The 17,575-nt window shown below is 41.1% G+C and overlaps 1 protein-coding gene across 5 annotated transcripts; it reads left to right on the top strand.

Annotated features, from left to right (window-relative positions):
* The first annotated feature begins 327 nt into the window (after positions 1–327).
* On the top strand, positions 328–16,410 carry atad1a (ATPase family AAA domain containing 1a). 5 transcript variants are annotated; one of them, XM_053610574.1, is made up of 12 exons: positions 330–490; positions 7,838–7,931; positions 8,712–8,943; positions 9,761–9,859; positions 10,106–10,226; positions 10,526–10,726; positions 10,919–11,025; positions 11,193–11,282; positions 12,951–13,001; positions 13,488–13,660; positions 14,241–14,385; positions 16,075–16,410. In XM_053610574.1, exons 3-11 carry the CDS (start codon positions 8,773–8,775, stop codon positions 14,362–14,364), a joined length of 1,137 nt encoding a protein of 378 aa, XP_053466549.1. In that variant the 5' UTR covers positions 330–490; positions 7,838–7,931; positions 8,712–8,772; the 3' UTR covers positions 14,365–14,385; positions 16,075–16,410. The 5 variants fall into 5 exon arrangements, 4 of the variants coding, with proteins under 4 accessions (XP_053466549.1, XP_053466553.1, XP_053466551.1 ...); XM_053610576.1 differs by lacking the exon at positions 330–490 and adding an exon at positions 7,717–7,734; XR_008384365.1 differs by lacking the exons at positions 14,241–14,385; positions 16,075–16,410 and adding an exon at positions 588–794 and having other exon boundaries at positions 328–490; positions 12,951–13,286; positions 13,488–13,625.
* Positions 16,411–17,575: the final 1,165 nt, after the last annotated feature.

The raw sequence follows: 17,575 nt of genomic DNA, 5'->3' as shown, positions 1-17,575 counted from the left end.
CCCTAAAGCTGATTATTTTACATAACAGCATGGCTTCTAGTGTTTTATTACTCTTGCACCACAGTAAATTCACCAACGATTAAAAAGTTGTATTTATTAAAGAACACTGAACGTTACCGCACTTTCTGTTCTCGTTCATGTTACAGCAGCTGTAAACGAATGACGGGAGAAACCGTGAAGCGTAAACACCTCGAAGTTGTCGGAAAACATAAACTTATTACACTTTATTAAAAAATCCGTTTATGTGGAGCGTGCGCTGTACACGTCGCCGTGAACGAGCGGTTACTATGGAAACCATGACGTATCAGAAGGAGAGAGTCAAGATAAACCTGCGCTACTGTCAGAGCCGTTATAGAGAACTAATCACCACCTTCTGACCAATCAGGACGCAGAACTCAACACCAGCGAGGTGTAAATGCTGGATAAAGACTTCTTCCTCTTCAGGAGGATAAACAGTTTTGGAGCAGATGGTACTGTAGAGATAAAAGAGGTATGATTCTTAGTAAAAGCGTTTGATTAGGAAACACGTCTCGCTGCGTCGAACGTCCTGCTCCGATAAAAGCCGCTTCTTTTCATCCCACGTCTAGGGAAGGAAATTGCAGCCTGGGCTACTTTTAAGTGAGCTAAATTGCTCCTCGTACAGCAGCCCAGTCGACGACACACAATTGAAGGCTGAGTTCAGTAACAGCGGGCTGTCAGAAACAAACTACCGGCCTGTTCGCTCCGTTTCTCATCAGGAGACAGGAAGCAACCTCTCGCATGTCACGGATCTTCTGTGTCTACGTGTTACCATGGTAACAGAGCAGCGGGGTGGATTCAAATCAATAAAGCTCCACTCCAGGAGGTTAAAAGGTCACAGGGAAATAAAGTGTTGTTTTCGGAGGAACAAACCTCAGACCTCGAAAAAAATATTTTGATGACAATAATAAGTAGATTTATATAGAATGCTATTCTGTAGTGCTTCTCTCAGACAATAATAACAAAATGATAACCGTAGACAAACATGCAAACATTTATACCAGCTGAAATACACCAGCTGGAGAGCCATTTTCACAGGCTCAAAAGTAACTGGACAAACTATATGTATCTAGTATGAACTGCTTTAAAGCTTAGTTTTACTCTTATTAGTCTAAAATAATAATCATGTCACTATTAAATCAGGCTGTAAATACTTTTATACCAAAGATATAATAATCATGTTTAAATTTAACACAACCATCTTAAACATTAAACGTTAATTAAACTTTTTTTTTAGTTTGTAATACTATATTTTGGGAGGATTTAAGTACTTTTGCATTATTTCTCATTTTTCACATGAATTGATTGTTCACTTATTGTATATTTTAACGTAAAGAACATTTATGAATCAGTAATCATAAGATACAGTATGTGAGATGAAATATAACCTGAAAAGTTGGTTTAAGTTGGTTCCTAAATTAACGAGTCATAATATAGTCAGAGTATTAGTCGTTTTACACTAGTATACTATATCATTATGTACGACTGTGTATTATGCTTTACTTTTATAGCAATAATTGCCATTTTCATGAATATGGTTATAATATATATCTAGTTATTTAGTAAACATTATTTAGTAATTGTATATAGTATTTACTACTTTGTGTTTAATGAACATTTAGAATAATCACACGTTTCCAAATGACGTATCATCATGCTATTGGCCAAACTTCATTACGCTTCTAGCATCTGTTCATTGATTATGAATTATTATTATAAATATAAATAACCTCCATAATTATTTGCTAAAAAAATGCTAACATCTTCAAGTCTGCTTTATAAAAGTATGTATTTTTTAAATCCTAAAATACCATGGTTATACCGGGACCGCCCTGTTTCCCCGTGTTAAAATCGATATTTTATGATGTTATAATATTTCTATCACTTCACTGATTACAATATAAGAACTTTGCAACTTATCCTACAAACATGTCTAAAGAACAATAAATGAACAGTCTAACGCTAACGCGATCACAGAAACTACTTCATGATTAAAGCAATAATATATTTAGAAAATACACAATCAAATGTTACTTCAGTGCCTCTAACATTTCTGAAATAATAAGCAGTCGTCATAATATCAAGTCTTTTTAAAAAATAATAATTTCATTTTTATTTTATTAACCGGTTAAATTTATACTAAAACACTAATCCTGAATTACCAAGCGTACGATTAATACTTATTACTTTGAACTAATAACCAGGTCGTCCTTTCATACTAAATAACTCCGATTTCCTAAAACTACAAAATGACACCAAATATTTTCAATAAAAAATAAATAACGAATAATTAATCATATTAGTGATTGCAGTGAAAGTGTTTTATAACGCTATAACGGGGTGATTTTATATTAACAGTGTTCATGACTTCTGGCATTGCACTGTTTTAAGGCCACGCTATTGATTTTAAATCTCGATATTTTTTGCTGGATGTGCGAGCGCTATTGATCCGTTTTGTAAGAGGATCATTAGGTTCGTGTTCGCTCACGGCCCTGCCCACACGTCCTTCATTTAATCTCCTGTTTATCCATTTATTTCCACCAGGCCGAATCTGTCAGCGTGATGAATGGAGGCTGGAAAGAGACGAGTGTTTATGTCCTTAACTCGCTCTGAACTTCAAGGTCCTTCACAAAGTGATGCGGTGCGCCGCAGTCACGCCGTTAAACGCCTTTATTGGAAATCACAAAGGCTCTGGGACGTAGATTGATGGGTTTTTCATGAGCGATACAGTCGGCTGGGCCGCTGCGGTGTTCCTGCGTGTTTTGTTTTAGGCGTCGCATTTTTTTTTTTTTTAAATCACATTATTGTGGCTTCTTTTCATTTTGTTTTTTCTAGACGCCGCTTTGTGCTGTCACTGCGAGGCTAGTTTTTTTTTGGCAGACGCATGCGTGTGAAGTGTAAGCTGATTAATTTAAAACCCCGAATAGCCATGAAAAAGAAAAACACCCATGAATTCATTAGAGCGAGAAGTGAAAAGTGACAGGCCGTGATTAGAGATAAACAGCATCGCCGCTTTTTCACTGCGGACCGAACCTCGTGCGTCTTCGGTTCCTTTCCGTCGGGCGGAGCTCGGATTAAACGCCGTTTAACCACAAACCGAAAACCCCGAGCGGTGCTGACGTGTCGATGCACGTGTAAGGCCTGTTTTAGCATTTAACATATCCCTGAAACCAGTCAGTTCCTGTTGTCACTTACGTTAGAGCAGCTATAAACAGTCGTTCCATCACCAGGCATAACCTGTACAGGATCTTTATGGACATCTTCCATGTTCGCGCACTGCATTATGGGTAATACATAATATACTGTATATATCAGTGTCCACTGAGAAAAGCATCATACAAACCCAGCCTTTGTGATGTCATTATTTAATAATAAAAACACGAGTAACGCGTGAGCTGAGCGTTCAGGACACCATGACCCGCGTTCTAACATTTATATGCACGGCGTATAAATCCTTCCCCGGCTCACTGATCCTGGAGTGTTCGGTTCCTGTCGGCCGTGTAGCCTCGTGTCCTCCTCCAGACGGCTAGATGAGCTTTTATCACTGTGATTTATAGCTAATTGAAGCCCCGGCGGCTCTGTGCTAAAGTCCGCATGTCACTAAGCACCGAAACGTTTTTTATTATTATTATTATTATTATTATTATTATTATTATTTTGTCTTTTACTTTATAGACATCGTTTAAAAAAAAGCGGTCGGAGTTTGTCCGTGGCCGAGAGTAAAAACTTTTCAGGACGTCTGTGCTGTAAACATGTCGATCTTTAATGTTTGGACGAGTCTGTTAGTTCTAGTCTGGGAAGAGTCCACGTGAGAAAGTGTAAAATAAACTGGTGTGTGTTAGAGGTGATGAAAATATGAAGATGACGTCCCTGTTACGGATTTACGCCGAGTGAAGAGGAGGAATCGTGTGAGGTGAAGGAATGTCTGATACGTGCAGACTCTTAATCATTTAATTACAACACCTTTACACGTCTGTGTAATTAAACCAAACTTTATATTTATGAAATGAAACATTTTAAAAGCCACTGATCGAGTTTCGGGAACTTTTTTTTGGGTAAATTAGCGTTTGCTGTAAGAAAATATTGTATTTCTTTTTGTGAACTTTAACGTGACAATAGCAGTAATTAATGAATGAATAGTGTCATATTTACATATTTATTACTGTCCTCGAATAGTGTTTGTGTATTTACGGCCAAAATATCGATCTGTCAGACGGTGGCGCTGTGACTCAACACTGCTCCTCACTCGAGCCGAAGAAAATGGCGCTTAAATTTAACTTGGAATCACTGAGACACGCCCCTGTTTTAGACAAACTCCGCCCCCGCGTGTGTAACTTCTAAATAGCGCTCGAGTCTGTAGTTACATCCGAGGTCTGAATTCAGGATCAAATCCTCACTACGCTCGCATTTAACTCGACTCTAACACTATTTAGCGCTAAAACATCTCTGTACCTCTGGTTTCCGAGTCAAACTGTAAAATGTTTGGCGATTTGGAGCACAGCTACGGCGTCTGGCTCGAACCGGCGAGGATAAACGCACTGACAAGCTGTTTCTCTTTGGCCGTCATCATGAGTGTTGTCATGATCTGTGTCTCAAACCTTACGTTCAGAAAAGGATTTACTGATCTAGAAAAAGGACGCGGTTCTCACACACTTTTTAGTGTACTAGTATGTGATTTGGGATGATACACAAAGTGATTACTAACTCCAAATACGAATTCCTGCTGCAAAGCGGCTCAGGAATCTCTGGGTGTAATAATAAACCAGCAAATGATCTTCTCCGGTTTAAAACGACAACAGGACACAAACTGCTGATTGTAAAGAAGCCGTGTAAAACGTTATTGGTCAGTTCCTTCAGGATTCCACGAGTTTGCGATTGGAGAAATGGACACATAATCAAGCAAACTTCGAATTGTTCTGCGAAACGTGTCATTTTTCTAAATCACCGCAGATTTTCCGCAGATCCGGCCCGTGATTTTCCGCAGATCCGTCACGTGACATCGTCACGACGTGCGTCAGCCGAAGCCGTCTTCGATTCACGTGCGTCGAACACGAGTACAGCTAAAAGCTCTCGTTTACCGACAAACATCGCTGCGAAAGAGCGCGCGGAATTATTCTGTGCGATCGCGAGTTCCCGATTCAAGTAGTTCGGTGCAAAAACCCGCAAGTTTCATCACAAATTTCGAAACAAGTCGCAGCAAAATCACGCGTTTTTAACCAAAAGCACTCCGAAATCCTGTACGGAATGCTCAGTGTTCTAATGAATATTCATGAGCATTGTGAGCATGCGTTATGAATATTAATAACTACTGGCCGGTCTCTGGAGGAAATCTGCTGTAAGTTAAACAGACAGAAAAAACGATTATAATATTTACACACACATTCGACTGTACAGCTGCTGTCTGGATGGCCGAAGTTTAAATCACTGCAAACTAATTGAATTAAAAATGGTTTATTTATTGGTTAATGATTATTGGTTCCACACTGCCAAGTCAGATGAGTTCAGAGTTCTGTTTCATTCTGCTAATAAAAGCCATAAAAAGCTCTTTCAGTTAAAATTGTAGCATGGATTAATTAATATAATGTAATACCTCCAGCATCGGACTGTAGAACCTTTAACCCTGCGCTTAGTCAAGTCTTATTTTTAAATACGGTGATCATTAAAACGGGCCACTAGAGCCAGGAGCAGATGAAAGGTTGTGGATAAAGCATGCAGGAACAGGGGCGTAATGACATTAATGTTGGCTTTCAGGTGAAAACGACGTTAATAACGGGTTCGGGAAAGACGTTAGAAAGACACGTGACTCGCCACCGCGTTAACGTCCTGTCGCTGATCCTGACGTGACATCACAGAGCATATTTAACGCTAATTACCAGAAACAGGTGGATTAAATCATTCAGGACCGCCCGTCTTGTTCACTGTGTGCGTCGTCTGTACTCTAATTTATAGTAGTTGTAATTAATGTATTTTCATTTATCCCCCCCCCCCTCCCCCCTCCCCCCCCTCAAAATATCGTGTACCGCTCGGTCAGGCAGCGAACATATCTCGGCTTTATCCACCGTGTTCGACGCAAAGTGGAAAACTGTGCACATTTTATTCTTCGCCAAACAAAACGCTTGCTTTGTGAAACAGGAAATAAGCGAAAGACGTTTGTAAAGCGTGTTTTCTCTCCACAGTTTAATTTCCACTGAGCTTCAGACCACAATGTTTTCTGTAGCCATCAACAGAGTGCAGGAAAGTGGCAGGAGCAGTCAGGATAAATATTTCCCCATGGAATAAATGCTCTGTGTTTAATTCACACACACACACACACACACACACACACACACACACACATGAAATACAGCCGTGAACAGTAGTGTGCCAATAATCTTGAACAAAATACTCCACGTGCAATATGTACATTTTTACCACCTTCTTAATAAACACCATGTCAGTGAGAAAAGTTCTGGACTGTGATTGGTCAGAAGGTGGTGATTAGTTCTCTAGAACAGCGGCTCTGACTGTAGCGCAGGTTTATATTAATGCTCTCCTTCTGATACGTATGTATATACGTACGTATAGCAACGGCTCATTCACAGGGACGCGTACGCTCCACTGATAATAACCCGATTAGAAAATGTGTTGATGTAGCGTGTATGGAAGGAGTCTCCAGTGTCAGCGCTGTGTAACAGGCAGAGGTAAAGCTGTAGCTTTAAGTTTTCCCACATCTTCATCACTTCTTTACTGTTTCTCACTAACACCACAAACTGCGATTTTATTTTCTTATTAACATGAAGAGAGAGAATAAAACACCGTGTAACCCTAACAGACAACAATGAGACGGAGAACACTCACATAACACACTGCTTTGAAAGATGACGTGCAGCTTCTGTTGACACTGTTGTTATTTACTAACAGTCAAACTGTAGAGACACGCAGGGACCTGAACAAACAGGATACGATTAATGTTTTCTCTGAATTAATTATTTGCCATAAAATATTAACAAGTTTTTAGATTGAAAGCCTCTTAATTTAAATCCTTTATACCTTTCACTTTGCAAATTTATGTGATATCTAACCAAAGACCTTTTTCTTCTGATGCAACTGTGTATGTAATATGATGCAGCATGACTGCCCTCGTGTGGACATCTGTGGAAACTACAACAAAGTCATTTGTGTACAGTAAATAAGATCATTTATGTGTATAGATCATTTTAAATTCACATAAAGCGCCAGCAGCTGTATTTTTTCAGCATCATGCCCATTCCGTGTTTACAGTCCACATAAAAAATGATATCTTTTTCTTCAGCATGTTCTTCATGTCAGCATGAACACAGCGAGAGGTTTTCAGTTGAAAGGTGTGCAGTGAGGTTTGATGCAGAATGAAGCAGGTGTGAACAAACAGAGGCTCCTTAATGAACATCTCAACACCATCTGGACTTTCTCTCCGCTCATTTGCATAACGTCTACCTCGTTTTAATTGTTGTGGGATTTTAAAGCTGGCGTTCTGAAAATGAACCCCTTGTGTTATGTTTGAGTTTTAATTACACCTGTACTGTAGGGTTCTGTATCTCAGTGACCTTAGTGCATCATTGAATTATGAAGAAACAACAGCAGATTCTCACACAAGTCCTAAAAGTAGATCAAGAGAGCCCAATTAAACAAATGAGACAAAAATATTATACTCGGTCATTTATTTATTTATTGAGGAAAACGATCCAACATTACAAATCTGTGAGTGGCAAAAGTATGTGAATTGAACTAATAATTAAGCAAGATATTTACTTAAATAATAATAATAATAAATAATAATAATGAATTCGCTTGGTATGTGCAGTAACCTAGGAACCACTTGCGGTAACCTTCTTTCTACACGGACCGCCGATGCTGTTACACAACATGCGGAAGTTGCTGTGTGAGGCTTTGAAATCGTAAGTTTTTATTTTTGGAATTATCACAGCGCGCTCTGTTTGCTGCAATGTTTACAGAAATATTAGTAAGTAATATTTGCGGTTTTATTAATGATAATGTCGGTAGCAGTGCTAGACTGTGGAAATAACGTTAACTATTACTCGCTAACTAGCCAGCGTTCTTGTTTACCCACCCGTTCTCTGGTCTAAACAGGCCTTGGTACGCTTGTACGTGAACTGGTTATGCCGGAGAAGAGGTGGGATCGAGTTGATTTTGGGAGAATTTTGGTTAATAAAGATTACCTTTCTTCATAAAGACATTTGATCCTGTTTAAAAACTAAGATGTGAAACGCTGTGACGTCATTAGTTTTATAGGTTGTGTTTTTTAAAGGTACAACAACAACAACAATAACAATAATAATAACAGTGTAAGTAAGTATTATGTCTTATTTATTATTATTTATTATTATTTATTATTATTTATTATTATTTATGAGGTCAGTTTTGGCCTACTGGAGATAAAATCAATCAGTTGGATAGCAAAAAAATTAAACAAATGAATGATTGAAAAAATAAATAAAATAAATAAAATTAAATAATTAACCAAATTAAATGAATCTGAATGCAAGGCAGAATGATGAAGTAAGAGTTTTCGGTGCCGGCGTTCTGTCAGCTGCAGGGTTTATGGACTTGCGTTTGATTTTTTGTTATTTAACGTGTGGTTTGTCGGTGTTATAGATCATTATAATATTTATGTTAAGTAAGTTTTATTGTAACCATTAACCCCTCCCTCCTCACAGGTAGAACTGATCCTCCTCTGTTGTTTTCCACCAATGATCTGATGGTGTGGGCGGAGCCGAGATGCTGATGGACTTCCCCCGGCACGCCCTGCTACGTCCTCTGACCCGTAACGAGGTGGTGGGCATGTTGGTGAGACTCACCATCTTTGGAGCAGCTACGTACTACAGCATCAGATGGGTGGTGGAGGCTCTGGACCCGACTCAGAGACAGAAATCAAACGCTAAGAAGAGGGTAAAGTTCACACGTGTGGGGTTTACTGGGGTTTCATTCAGTTGGATGGGGTTTACTGGGGTTTTATGGAGTTGGGTGGGGATTTATGGAGTTTCATGGGGTTTACTGGGGTTTTATGGAGTTGGGTGGGGTTTACTGGAGTTGAGTGGGGTTTACTGGGGTTTTATGGAGTTGGGTGGGGTTTACTGGGGTTTTATGGAGTTGGGTGGGGTTTACTGGAGTTGGGTGGGGTTTAGTGGATTTAGGTGGGGTTGGGTGGGGTTTACTGGGGTTTTATGGAGTTGGGTGGGGTTTACTGGGGTTTTATGGAGTTGGGTGGGGTTTGATTGGGTTTTACAGCAGTTTGGTGGAGAATAGCGAGGTTGTGAGGTTTAAAGGTCTTGGTTGGAGTTTAGAGAGGTGTTGGTGGGGTTTTGTGCGGTTTGGTGGGGTTTAAGGGGATTTGTTCATGGGGTTAAAATGGATTTCAGGAAGATTGGTGGAATTGGGGTTGGTGGTTTGATGGTGTTTCATGAGCTTTGATGTGTTCTGGCATGCTTTGAGGGAGATTGATGAACTTTGATGGGGTTTGGCTTGCTTTAATGTTTTTACATAAAGTTTGATTCGGTTTTGATGAGGACTGGTGGAGCTTTGATGTTGTCTGGTGATTTGTGATGGGGTTTGATGAGGTTTGGTGAGGTTTCATGGGGTCTGGTGAGATTAGATGGGGTTTTATGGGGTTTCATGGGGTCTGGTGATTAAGATTCAGGCAGGGTTTAATGGAGAATGTTGGTATTGGTATCTTCCATTTTTCTCTTGCCCTCTCTTTCTCTCTCAGGCTGAGCAGATGATGAGGAGGATCGGGGTGGAGGGAGTGAGTCTGAATGAGTATGAGATGAACATCGCTGCTCACCTGGTCGATCCTCACAGTATGAAGGTAAAATCCAGGTGAACCTTCCTCACGCTCTTCATTTTACCGTCATCTTATTTCATTTTATGATGGAACACCAGTAAACATAGCCGAATAAACTCCTGTACATCCACGTGTAGTTATTACATGTTTATTTATTATGTGGGGTGTGGGTGTGTGTGGGTGTGTGTGTGTGTGTGTGTGTGTGTGTGTGTGTGGGTGTGTGTGTGTTTTAGTGAAAAGTGTTTTGTGTGTGTTTAATTTTTTATAAAGGTGACATGGAGCGATGTTGCAGGTTTTGATGACATCATCACTGAGCTGCAGGACTCTGTCCTCCTGCCTTTTCAGAAACGCCATCTATTCCGTGGATCTAAACTTTTACAGCCACCCAAAGGTAAAACACACACACACACACACACACACACACACACACACACACACACGAACGATGGAGACATTGGTGTTTCTTGGAGAATGTTGGTGTTTGTTGATGAACATCGGCGTGTGTGATGGAGAACGTCGGCGTGTGTGATGGAGAACGTCGGCGTGTGTGTGATGGAGAACGTCGGCGTGTGTGTGATGGAGAACGTCGGCGTGTGTGATGGAGAACGTCGGGGTGAAAGAGCTTCTAAACCGACCGCTGTTCTCATGAGCTGTAGACTAACACACACACACACGCACACTGTTCCTCAGGTGTGTTGTTATACGGTCCGCCCGGCTGTGGGAAAACTTTAATCGCCAAGGCAGCAGCCAGAGCCTCGGGCTGTCAGTTCATCAACCTCCAGGTCTCCACTTTGACTGATAAGTGGTACGGAGAATCGGAGAAGCTCACCGCTGCGGTCTTCTCACTGGCTGCTAAACTGCAGCCCTGCATCATCTTCATCGATGAAATAGGTGAGTGACTCGTTGGGTCTGATGTTAGTAATGCATCTCAGACACCGGACGTGACTTCCTGGTGGTTATTTGATGTTGGTGTTGATCTGCTGGTACGTTCCGGAAGCTGATAGACTGGTGATCAGAAGAACCCACGGTGCAGGTCTTCAGTGTGTGTGCTGTTGATGTTTTTCAATTCGTCCTTCATGTTAGACTCGTTTCTGAGGAGTCGCTCCAGTTTGGATCACGAGGCCACGGCGATAATGAAAGCTCAGTTTATGAGCCTGTGGGACGGACTGGAGACCGGCCCCGACACTCAGGTTTAAACACACACACACGCACGCACACGCACGCACACACACGCACGCACGCGTTTTTGTAGTACTTGTTTGTTGTCCTTGTATTCTAATGGCACTGTAACTCAGTGCTTTATTAAAGGTGACAGTAAACGTGTGTGTGTGGGTGTCTGTGTCTGTGTGTTTTGCAGGTGATGGTGATGGGAGCCACTAACAGGCCGCAGGACGTGGACGCGGCAATCCGGCGCAGAATGCCAGCAACCTTCCACGTGGGACTTCCTGTGAGGGCGTATTTATTATTTATCTGTAAACCAAAATACTCGCAAAACACTTCCATTTTATCATCAAGTGATGATTGATTGATTAATAAATTCACTACATAGACGGAGGGATTGAGAGACGGGAGAGGCAGACGGAGGGATTGAGAGACGGGAGAGGCGGACGGAGGGATTGAGAGACGGGAGAGGCGGACGGAGGGATTGAGAGACGGGAGAGGCGGACGGAGGGATTGAGAGACGGGAGAGGCGGACGGAGGGATTGAGAGACGGGAGAGGCGGACGGAGGGATTGAGAGACGGGAGAGGAAGACGGAGGGATTGAGAGACGGGAGAGGTAGACGGAGGGATTGAGAGACGGGAGAGGCGGACGGAGGGATTGAGAGACGGGAGAGGCGGACGGAGGGATTGAGAGACGGGAGAGGCGGACGGAGGGATTGAGAGACGGGAGAGGTAGACGGAGGGATTGAGAGACGGGAGAGGCGGACGGAGGGATTGAGAGACGGGAGAGGTAGACGGAGGGATTGAGAGACGGGAGAGGCGGACGGAGGGATTGAGAGACGGGAGAGGTAGACGGAGGGATTGAGAGACGGGGCAGGTGGACGGAGGGATTGAGAGACGGGGCAGGTGGACGGAGGGATTGAGAGACGGGAGAGGTAGACGGAGGGATTGAGAGACGGGGCAGGTGGACGGAGGGATTGAGAGACGGGAGAGGTAGACGGAGGGATTGAGAGACGGGGCAGGCGGACGGAGGGATTGAGAGACGGGAGAGGTGGACGGAGGGATTGAGAGATGGGAGAGGTAGACGGAGGGATTGAGAGACGGGGCAGGTGGACGGAGGGATTGAGAGACGGGGCAGGTGGACGGAGGGATTGAGAGACGGGAGAGGTAGACGGAGGGATTGAGAGACGGGGCAGGTGGACGGAGGGATTGAGAGACGGGAGAGGCGGACGGAGGGATTGAGAGACGGGAGAGGCGGACGGAGGGATTGAGAGACGGGAGAGGCGGACGGAGGGATTGAGAGACGGGAGAGGTGGACGGAGGGATTGAGAGACGGGAGAGGTGGACGGAGGGATTGAGAGACGGGAGAGGCGGACGGAGGGATTGAGAGACGGGGCAGGGGGACGGAGGGATTGAGAGACGGGAGAGGCGGACGGAGGGATTGAGAGACGGGGCAGGCGGACGGAGGGATTGAGAGACGGGAGAGGCGGACGGAGGGATTGAGAGACGGGAGAGGCGGACGGAGGGATTGAGAGACGGGAGAGGCGGACGGAGGGATTGAGAGACGGGAGAGGCGGACGGAGGGATTGAGAGACGGGGCAGGTGGACGGAGGGATTGAGAGACGGGAGAGGCGGACGGAGGGATTGAGAGACGGGGCAGGTAGACGGAGGGATTGAGAGACGGGGCAGGCGGACGGGAGGGATTGAGAGACGGGGCAGGCGGACGGAGGGATTGAGAGACGGGAGAGGTAGACGGATGGAGTGATGGAGGGAATGATGGATAGACGGGGCGATGGGTTAATATATAAATGAGTGGGTAGTAAGTGATGGATGGAGTGATAGATAGATAAACAGACAGCTGGAGCAGCTCCCTACTGACTGCTGATGGATTAATTATTGCTTTTATTCGTTTCCTGTATCGATATTAATAAATAAAACCCTTTCCTGGTTACAGAATGCGGCTCAGAGGAAGGAGATCCTTCACCTCATCCTGTCGGGAGAAAACGTAACTATTCCTGATGAACACCATGTTAATGTGACTATGGATAAGAGTTTTTCCATCTCACCGGGGATCGGGATTGCACTTCAGCTCCGACTTTACACTGTAGATCTCTCCTTAATACAAACTCACTGACAGGATGAGAGGATGAGAGGATGAGAGGAGGACAGATTCACAAACAGCTTTATTCCACGTCTCTATAATGTTAGCTAGCATGCTAATAACACAGCTGAATGCTAATAGCCAGCTGTCACAAAAACCGCTGTGATGAACAGCTACAGCAGTGATGTGGTGTGTATCATGTACACTTTTAAAGAATATTTCTATTCACAGAATATTTATTTACATTTTTATAATAACTCTGAAGCTTATCGGCGTATGACTTTACAAATAAATGATTATATAGAAACGTAGTGATGTCTGAACAGAGTAATGTAATATTTTAATAATGTGTGTGTGTGTGTGTGTGTGTGTGTGTGTGTGTGTGTTCAGCTGAGTGAGGCGGTGAATCTGATGGAGATAGCGGAGCAGACGGAGGGGTTTTCGGGCAGTGATCTGAGGGAGGTGTGTCGCGACGCCGCTCTGTACCGAGTCAGAGATTTCGTACGCAAACAGCAGATGAAACAAATCACACAGCAGCTACGACTCGAACAGGATGAGGAGGAGTACGGCTTACACGTTCCTCTTCCTCGTGTGTGTGTGTGTGTGTGTGTGTGTTTTGCATTCAAATCACACTAATCACCTGAAATATTTATTATTATATAATAAAGTTCGGTTTAAAGCGAGAGTGTGTGTGTATTAGTGAAGAGTTTAAAGCGAGTGTGTGTGTATTAGTGAAGAGTTTAAAGCGAGTGTGTGTGTGTATTAGTGAAGAGTTTAAAGCGAGAGTGTGTGTGTATTAGTGAAGAGTTTAAAGCGAGAGTGTGTGTGTATTAGTGAAGAGTTTAAAGCGAGAGTGTGTGTGTATTAGTGAAGAGTTTAAAGCGAGTGTGTGTGTGTATTAGTGAAGAGTTTAAAGCGAGTGTGTGTGTGTATTAGTGAAGAGTTCAGTTTAGAGTGTGTGTGTGTGTATTAGTGAAGAGTTCAGGATGAATTCATTCTCAAAAACATTAGGAAGATAAAAATATTAAGACGAAGAAGAGAAAGGAGGAATAACAAAATATAAGAAACAATTCCCTGGAATGGAAATACCTCACAACGATCCTGTGTGTGTGTGTGTGTGTGTGTGTGTGTGTGTGTGTGTAGGACAGTGGACAGTGTGTGTCTGAGGCCGATCACTCAGCTCGACCTGCTGTTTGGACTGGATAAGATGAACGAGTCGAAACAGGCCACGGGTCCGGCTCACATCAGCGCCGTGTTTGTGGACTAAAACACACCAGGACTCCGTTCTGTGAGTTTCCCAGGAGTATCTCTCATAATGATCAGGAGTATATAACATAATGATCAGAGTATATACCATAATGATCAGGCGTATATACCATAATGATCAGGCGTATATAACATAATGATCAGGCGTATATACCATAATGATCAGGCGTATATAACAATGATCAGGAGTATATAACAGTGATCAGGAGTATATAACATAATGATCAGAGTATATACCATAATGATCAGGCGTATATAACATAATGATCAGGAGTATATAACATAATGATCAGGCGTATATAACATAATGATCAGGCGTATATACCATAATGATCAGGCGTATATAACATAATGATCAGGAGTATATAACAATGATCAGGAGTATATAACATAATGATCAGGAGTATATAACAATGATCAGGAGTATATACCATAATGATCAGGAGTATATAACAATGATCAGGAGTATATAACATAATGATCAGGAGTATATAACAATGATCAGGAGTATATACCATAATGATCAGGAGTATATACCATAATGATCAGGAGTATATACCATAATGATCAGGAGTATATAACAATGATCAGGAGTATATAACATAATGATCAGGCGTATATAACATAATGATCAGGAGTATATAACAATGATCAGGAGTATGTAACAATGATCAGGAGTATATAACATAATGATCAGAGTATATACCATAATGATCAGGCGTATATACCATAATGATCAGGCGTATATACCATAATGATCAGGCGTATATAACATAATGATCAGGCGTATATACCATAATGATCAGGCGTATATAACATAATGATCAGGAGTATATAACAATGATCAGGAGTATATAACATAATGATCAGGCGTATATAACATAATGATCAGGAGTATATAACATAATGATCAGGAGTATATAACAATGATCAGGAGTATATAACATAATGATCAGGAGTATATAACATAATGATCAGGAGTATATAACATAATGATCAGGCGTATATAACATAATGATCAGGAGTATATAACAATGATCAGGAGTATATAACATAATGATCAGGAGTATATAACAATGATCAGGAGTATATAACAATGATCAGGAGTATATAACATAATGATCAGGAGTATATACCATAATGATCAGGAGTATATACCATAATGATCAGGAGTATATAACAATGATCAGGAGTATATAACATAATGATCAGGAGTATATAACAATGATCAGGAGTATATACCATAATGATCAGAGTATATAACATAATGATCAGAATATATAATATAATGATCAGAGTATATACCATAATGATCAGAATATATAATATAATGATCAGAGTATATAATATAATGATCAGAGTATATAACATAATGATCAGGAGTATATACCATAATGATCAGAATATATAATATAATGATCAGAGTATATAATATAATGATCAGAGTATATAACATAATGATCAGGAGTATATACCATAATGATCAGAATATATAATGATCAGAGTATATAATATAATGATCAGAGTATATAATATAATGATCAGAGTATATAACAATGATATATATTGTGTCATGAAAGTAGTATTTTATTTTTATTAATTTTAATCATAATATTGCTTACTGTTACATGAATTATTATTATTATTTATTGTTGTTGTTGTTGTTATAAATGCTATTTCTTTTTTCGTTGTGTTTAAATGTATTGTTTAGGTGTAAGCTGAGTGCAGGAGGCCTGAAGGTTGAGCGTCCACTGCACTGATGGAGAGCCACTTATTTTTAATATTATTAAACTGTCTGCTAAATGAACGTCAGTAATATTAATAAAAAGAATAACTTCTACGATGTTTGTATTACATTATTCTCAGATCCAAGGCCATTTTATACAGTCTGTGTTAGAAAATAATCCGTAGTGCAAGAATAAATAGCTGTAGATTAGTGTATATAGCTGTACATAGGAATTGTTGCTGCAGAAGATACATTAAATACAGTGCTGTGAAAATGTGTGTTTTAAATGTTTGGATGTTCATTCAATAAACTAATATAATAAATCACACAATTCATTCTTTGTAATCATTTATTCAATAAATGTAATCAGTTATATGGTCTAACACTAACGCTACGTTTCCACTAGACATTCTATACAATGGTAAACGGTAAGACAAACCGAAGTGCTCCCGTGTGTGTCTTGATGCCAATAACCCACGCTGTCCAGTTAGGGGAAAGCCAAGAAAGTCACATTTTTCACCTAAAAACAAACACACAGTAACCCCTTAGAGATTTTTTGGGTGAAAATTCTGACTCTCTCTGATCTTCTGTATATTCATACTGTTGGTTATTGGGATCAAACCGAACACAGGTTTGGTCTGAATATCACACTCAGAAGCTGAGATATGAGGTTTAATGTTCTACAGAGTGTAACCAAACCCTAACTCTAGCATAATAGTAACCCTAGCCAAACCCTAACATTAGTGTAATAGTAACCCTAGCCCAACCCTAACATTAGCATAATAGTAACCCTAGCCCAACAATAACATTAGTATAATAGTAACCCTAGCCCAACCCTAACATTAGTATAATAGTAACCCTAGCCCAACCCTAACATTAGCATAATAGTAACCCTAGCCCAACAATAACATTAGTATAATAGTAACCCTAGCCCAACCCTAACATTAGTATAACAGTAACCCTAGCCCAACAATAACATTAGTATAATAGTAACCCTAGCCCAACCCTAACTCTAGTATAATAGTAACCCTAGCCCAACAATAACATTAGTATAACAGTAACCCTAGCCCAACAATAACATTAGTATAATAGTAACCCTAGCCCAACCCTAACTCTAGTATAATAGTAACCCTAGCCTAACCCTAACTCTAGTATAATAGTAACCCTAGCCCAACAATAACATTAGTGTAATAGTAACCCTAGCCCAACCCTAACATTAGTATAATAGTAACCCTAGCCCAACAATAACATTAGTATTATAGTAACCTTAGCCCAACCCTAACTCTAGTATAATAGTAACCCTAGCCCAACAATAACATTAGTATAATAGTAACCCTAGCCCAACCCTAACTCTAGTATAATAGTAACCCTAGCCTAACCCTAACTCTAGTATAACAGTAACCCTAGCCCAACAATAACATTAGTGTAATAGTAACCCTAGCCCAACCCTAACATTAGCATAATAGTAACCCTAGCCCAACAATAA

This window comes from Ictalurus furcatus, chromosome 22, assembly GCF_023375685.1.
Source record: "Ictalurus furcatus strain D&B chromosome 22, Billie_1.0, whole genome shotgun sequence".
Lineage (NCBI taxonomy): Eukaryota > Metazoa > Chordata > Actinopteri > Siluriformes > Ictaluridae > Ictalurus > Ictalurus furcatus.
Note: the sequence above shows the minus strand (reverse complement) of the source record. Positions and strands in the feature narration are given on the sequence as shown.